The sequence below is a fragment of the Cavia porcellus genome, unplaced genomic scaffold, assembly GCF_034190915.1.
Source record: "Cavia porcellus strain 051 isolate PalLab524CR breed Dunkin Hartley unplaced genomic scaffold, mCavPor4.1 scaffold_16, whole genome shotgun sequence".
NCBI lineage: Eukaryota > Metazoa > Chordata > Mammalia > Rodentia > Caviidae > Cavia > Cavia porcellus.
Genome location: NW_026947499.1, coordinates 29,794,981 through 29,801,143, shown reverse-complemented (window position 1 = coordinate 29,801,143; position 6,163 = coordinate 29,794,981). Strand labels below are relative to the sequence as shown.

At 44.0% G+C, this 6,163-nt stretch overlaps 1 protein-coding gene across 2 annotated transcripts; it reads left to right on the top strand.

Moving 5' to 3' along the window:
• The first annotated feature begins 23 nt into the window (after positions 1-23).
• On the top strand, positions 24-5,998 carry CUNH22orf39 (chromosome unknown C22orf39 homolog). Of its 2 annotated transcripts, none has more exons than XM_063226102.1 (3): positions 24-192; positions 333-500; positions 703-3,301. In XM_063226102.1, the coding sequence occupies exons 1-3, from the start codon at positions 169-171 to the stop codon at positions 739-741; spliced, it is 231 nt and encodes a 76-aa protein (XP_063082172.1). In that variant the 5' UTR covers positions 24-168; the 3' UTR covers positions 742-3,301. The 2 variants fall into 2 exon arrangements, with proteins under 2 accessions (XP_063082172.1, XP_003478424.1); XM_003478376.5 differs by lacking the exon at positions 703-3,301 and adding an exon at positions 4,341-5,998 and having other exon boundaries at positions 37-192.
• Positions 5,999-6,163: the final 165 nt, after the last annotated feature.

The window sequence follows — 6,163 nt, the reverse complement described above, 5'->3', positions numbered from 1 at the left end:
TTTAGATCTATGTCCCGTTCATTGGAACTTTTTGAGGAAGCGAATGAGAAGTTAGTTGGAATATCTCGAAACTCATTGGGGTTTTGAATGTCGGTCACACAGAGCTAGCTTTCTTCAGTTTTCATTGGCTGTTGTGGTAGCGAGGCGGGGTTTGGCGGTATTCTTGACATGGCAGACAGTGGCGACTGGCGGGTAAGTGTGGTTGGCACTGAGGCCCCAGGGGCATCCGGGCGGACCAAGATTAACCGGTTCCTCCCCGGGGGTAGAGGTGGGGTGGAACGGGGACGTGGAGCGCGGCGCCAGGTCCGCTCAGACATCGCCGTTCGCCCCAGCCGCCGCGGCCCTGCGAGACCTACCGCGCCGAGTGGAAGCTCTGCCGCAGCGCCGGGCACTTTCTGCACCACTACTACGTCCACGGCGAGCGGCCGGCTTGCAAGCAGTGGCTGCGCGATCTGGCCAGCTGCCGCGAATGGGAAGAGCGTCGGAGCGCCGAGGCCCAGGTGCGCCGCGAGGGAGGTTAAGGAAATGCACTCAGGTGCATTGGGGTCCTTCCTTCTTTGTGTCCGCTCTTTTGAAAAATACTGTAAATTAGTATGTCCATGGGACTGTGAGATGGCATTAAAGACAAGCAGGAAAAGAGAGGTAGGGTGTTTTGTAGAGAGACGGAGGACCGACCTTCCAATGTTGGTATGTTCATTTCAGATTGTCTTTAGACAGTATAATATTGCTGGTCCTGTATGACTAGGAGACAGCCATCATGCAGCCCTCATAACACAACGATGAAAAGGCAGAAGATCTAAGTTCCTGCAGCAGAGGGAGTGTGCGCTGTAGAGGGTAGGGAATGAAGATGGACAAGTACCAGGGATCTGAAGAGTCTTGATGAATAGTAAAGAGTCTAACGTTTAGCCTAAAAAGTGTTTTGGGAAGCGTAATTTGATTTATATCTTTCAAAGATCAATTTGGTTACCAGAGTGTAGAGGGGCAGAGGGACAAATAAGAGGGTGGTCCCTTAATTCAGCAATATCTATCCTGATCTTGGAGATACAAGAGTGATGAGAATGGAGCCCCTGCTCTCTTGGAACTGTAGTATAGAGCACTACTGTAGAATAATATAGTACCTTGGAGCTGCTGTGGATAAAGAGATGAAGAAATGAAGAGAGAGAAAATGTCAGGGAACAGTGCCCCTGGGAAGTGCTAGGAAACAAGAAAGGGGGGCCAACAGGACCGTCCTGGGGCATCAGCATTGCTAAAAGTGTGTGAATTTTGTTTTGTTTAAGACAGGGTCTTACTACGAAATTCAGGCTAGCTTTGAACTGACTACAGTATGTAAGCCAGGCTGGCCTCAAACTCAGAGTAATCCTCCAGCTTCAGCCTCCAAATTGCTGGAATTACAGGCATGTGTCACTGTGCCTGGCTATGTATGTGGGTACTCTGAAACACAAACCAATGTGAAAAAAAGCTGCCATATAAAAGAAAATGATGCTAAATCGATAATCAGTAAAAGGCAAAAATATAAGACAGGACTAGAGATATGACTCAGTCAGTGACACAGCATATACTTAGCATGAGCCAGACCCCAAGTCAGTCCCCACCACCACCACCAAAAAAAAAAAAAAAACTGAATAAGGCAGTACACACATGTGATCTCAGCTCTTTGCTGAGGGATTGCAGCCTAGACAATAAGTGACTTAGCAAGACACTGTCTCAAAATAAAGGGCTGAGGTTGTAGTTCAGTCCCCAGTACCACAAATATACATACATACACATACACAACTATGGGAGAAAGCTTGCAGGTATATGACAAGAGATTGGTAACCTTGGACCTGGGGATTTAGCTCAGCAGCATAAGTGCCTGCCTTGTAAGCGCGGTCATGAGTTCGATCCCTAGTACCGATAAAAAAAAAAAATAAGCCTTAATATCTGTGTTTATGCTAATATCTGCATTGGCTCATATATCAATATAAAATCTGGAGATGATTTCAAATAGAAAAATGAGCCAAAAAAAAGAAAGAAAAAGGAAAAATCAGCAAAAGGTACAAAGAAGCAATTCATTAAAAAAGAAAACCAATGGGGCTGGGGATTGAGCTCATCAGCATAAGTGCCTGCCTTGCAAGTGTGCAGTTGTAAGTTTGGCCCCCAGTACCAAAAAGAAAAAAAAACCCAAATGGCTAGATTTCCAGGTTAAAATGACAGTGGCTTTGGCCAAGTAGAAACTTGGAAGTGTTGATAGGGGTTTGTAGAATGCAAGGCACTTATGCAGTGTTGGTGGGATTGTTCAGTGTTCTGATTAGCTCTATATACAATATAGACTTTTTGACCCCAAAGTTTTTACTTCTGGGAGTTTATCTTACCTAAGTGATTGAATAACAGTGCACAGATAAAACTTGAAAATGTTCATTGTGTCACCATTTATGACAGTACAAAAAATGAAAGATACCTAAATTTCACTAAGCCTCCTAGCTGCTGAGATTATAGATGTACACCATAACATCTGGCTCAATTGGTTTGCATTTATTTTTCTTTTTATGAGACAAGGTCTCACTAGTTCAGGTTGATTCACTGGGTACCCAAGACTGGCCTGGAACTTGTCAAAGTCCTCCTTCCTTTGCCTCCCAAGTGCTGGGATTAAAGACTTATTCCTTTTTAAATAAAAACATTTAGCCAGGCATGATGGCACACGCCTGTAGTCCCAGTACTCAGGAGGCTGAGGCAGGAGGATTACTGAGAGTTCAAGATGAGCCTGGGCTACAAAATGAGCTCAAGGCCAGCCTGAACTGCATAGGGAAACCCTGTCTCAAAAAGACAAGTAAATAAATAAATATTTAAGGGGCTGGGAATGTAATTCACTGATCGAATGCTTACATAATATTCAGAGGGGCCTAGTTTCTAATCCCTAATGCCACAAAAAGAAGTTTATCTTTTTTTTTTTTTTTTTGGCTTTTTCGTTTTTACCGGTACCAGGGATCGAACTCACGACTGCCTGCTTTCGAGGCAGGCGCTTATGCCGCTGAGCTAAATCCCACCCCCTATCTTTTATTTTTATTAGTAGATGTTTACAGTACATTATTGCATTCATTATGGGGAGTTAGGACATGTATACAGCACAACCTTATTCTATTTTTGGCCCTCTTCTCCCCTCAATTTTTATTTGAGCGAAGCATGGTGGCACATGCTCCTAACCCTAGTAATCAGGAGGCTGAAGCATGTGAATCACACAAGTTCACAAGGTCAGCCTGAACTAAGTATCAACCCTGTCTCAAAAAAAAAAAAAAAAAACCCAAGTGTTTAAGCAAAAGATAAGTGAACAGAAATAGGGTATAGCTCAGTAATAGGGTATTTGCCTAGTATGCTCAAGGTCCTAAGTTTAAATTCCAGTACTGCCCCTTTCTCCCCAGAAAGGTAAATAGACAGTTGGTAGGCATGGCAGTGCATCCCTTAATCCTAGCAGTCTGAGAGGCTAAAGGAGGTTCAGAAGTTCGCAGCCAACCTGGGCAACTTTGCAAGACTGTGTCTAAAAATAAGACAAAAAACATTGAGGATGTAGCTCACAGTGAAGGCCCTGGTTTCTATCCCCAGTGCTGGGAAGGGGGGGGGGGCGCACAAGTAAATTAAGTGCCCAGCATGATGGTACATGTATATAATCCCAGCACTCAGGAACTGAGGCAGGTGGATCATTGTGAATTCAAGGCCAGCCTAGGTTACATAGTGAGTTCAAGATTAGTCTGAACTACACTGTGAACTATACAGTGACATATTGTCTCAAAAAAAAGAAAAAATTCCCAAAACAAGTATATGTGTAAAAAGTCCCACATAGCCATTCACACCTATGAAGGGCCCATAGCTAAGATCACCTTATTATACAATGTGTTGTGTCTATCATGGGGTCAGTGGCTGGGAGAAGCTGGTAGATTGAGGAGCACCTTGCCCACAGCTCTGAGTAATCTAGCTTGTTTCTCCCCATAGCTGCTCATTCTTTCTGATGTCACCATTACTCAGCATCCTTAGCCTTACACTTGGCAGATGAGCCTGTTTTAGACTCACCAAGCCAGTGAAAGCCATCAGGTCCTAAGGAGAAGATGTTTGAAAATTCCTGAAATTATCCTGATCTACACAGTAGTTTTTCACACTACTTTGTGAGAAAAAAGTTTTGTGTGGTAATACAAAACAACCCTCAAAGTATATTAAATAGAAGCAGCTGAGCTATGGAGAAGTGTGTACCATACACTCCTGTTGAGCCATCTGTGTTCTGGAAAATGCTAAGAAAGAGGGTAGTACAGGCAGTTTTGGGATCCTGGGATCAAGCAGTGAGGCAGAAAATAACAAAAGTTTCATTTGCACAGCAATCCCTGTGTGAGAGCGAGCGGGCACGTGTGCAAGCTGCACAGAAGCACACCTTGGTATGGGCCTTGAGGCAGAGACCCCCTGCAGACTGGCACCTCCCTCTATCACAAGAGAAGGACAAGTGACAAGCACCCCTGCCCTTTGCCTGTGTGGCTTCTTCGAGTCTGCTTCAATGGGGCTATGAGCATCCCAGTCTCGTGGTTCCCTGTGTGCTCCTACCTGGCCTGAAACACAGAGCCAGCTGTACATCTCCAGCTCTACCTGCCCACCCCTTACCTGCAACAGGGCGCCACGACAAGTCTCTGAGTGACAACTGAGCCCACTCCATAGCTTTTAGGAAACCAGGTACCTGAGAGAAGCCAGGTGAAGCAAGCTCAGACCTCTCACCCCCAACAAGAGGACCTCCAACAAGTGGCAGTCCTGAGGAGTAGCATTCTCAGATAAATTCTTGAGTTACTAGCTCTGACCTACATGAAAACATGACTGAATGATATGGCAAAAGATCTCTGCTGCTGTGAATACCTCTTCCTGTCCTTGGGAGAAAGGCTACCACATCCCAGGCTTGGCGACTACCGTGTATTGCCAGCCCCAGCATCCAAACAGGACATTTACTCTCTGATCAGTTCCACTGCAGAGGAAGGTGGAGCATGCCAACAGATAGGCCTCACTGCCCCTCTACACTACATTTCACCAAAAAGTTCCCCGAGACTGGGTTTTTTTGTTTCTGTTTCTTTGGTTTTTTGAGACTGTCTAGCTGGGTGGTCTGGGCCACCCTTGAATTCATTAATAGAGTATAGATATATTGGCTTTGAACATCTGTTTCAGCCTCCCAAATTCTGGAATCTCAGCCATTTGGCAGCATAAGTGCCTGCCTTGCAAGCTTACAGTCGTGAGTTCGATCCCAGTACCGATAAAAAAAAGATTCTGATTTTTGAGATACACACAACTTAGCTGGGCATGGTGGCATATGCCTATAATCACATACTGTGGGAGGCTGAGGCAGGAGGATTACAAATTCAGTCCCAGTCTGGGCAAATTAGCAATTTATTGAGACCCTGTCTCAAAAATAAAAATAAAAAATTGCCAGGGATTTAGCTCAGTGGCATAAGTTCCTGCCTGGCAAGCACAAGATCATGAGTTTGATCCCCAAAGATAAAATAAAGTACCAAGATAAAATAAAGTAAATTTTAAAAGGCCTGGGGATGTAGCTCAGTGCAAAGGTCCTGAGTTTATCCCCAATACTACAGAAAACAAACAAAAAGCAAACAGTTTTACAAGCTTTCCTGGAATCTTGGCTTAATTCTAAGCCCACAAAGATGGAGGGAGGAAGGAGAAAAAGGAGGGGAAGGAAAAGAAGAATTAAGCTGAGTTATGTACATGTTCATGACATTACAGGATGCATCTGTTCACTATGTACTGCAAATATGTACTAATAAAAACTTTAAAAATCCAAGGCCAAAGGGCTAGGGGTGTGACTCAGTGGTGGAGAACTTGCTTAGTATGTGTAAGCCCCATCTTCAGCAAAAAAAATAAAAAAGCAAAAGAAAACCAAGCCTGAAGCACATGGGATTTAGGTCTCCTTCCCTCAAAATTTCCCAATAATGTATTAAAAACTATTTCATATGTTTGATTCCAAATAAAAGTTGAAAAAAATCCACATTTATTAGACTTTATACCTAACAATGTCATGTTCAGATAGTATTAAATTTTTGTATGTATTCCCTTTAGGGGTTTTTAAAATATATGTATATGGGGGCTGAGAATTTAGCTCAGCAGCATAAGCGCCTGCCTTGCAAGCAGGCAGTCGTGAGTTCAATCCCTG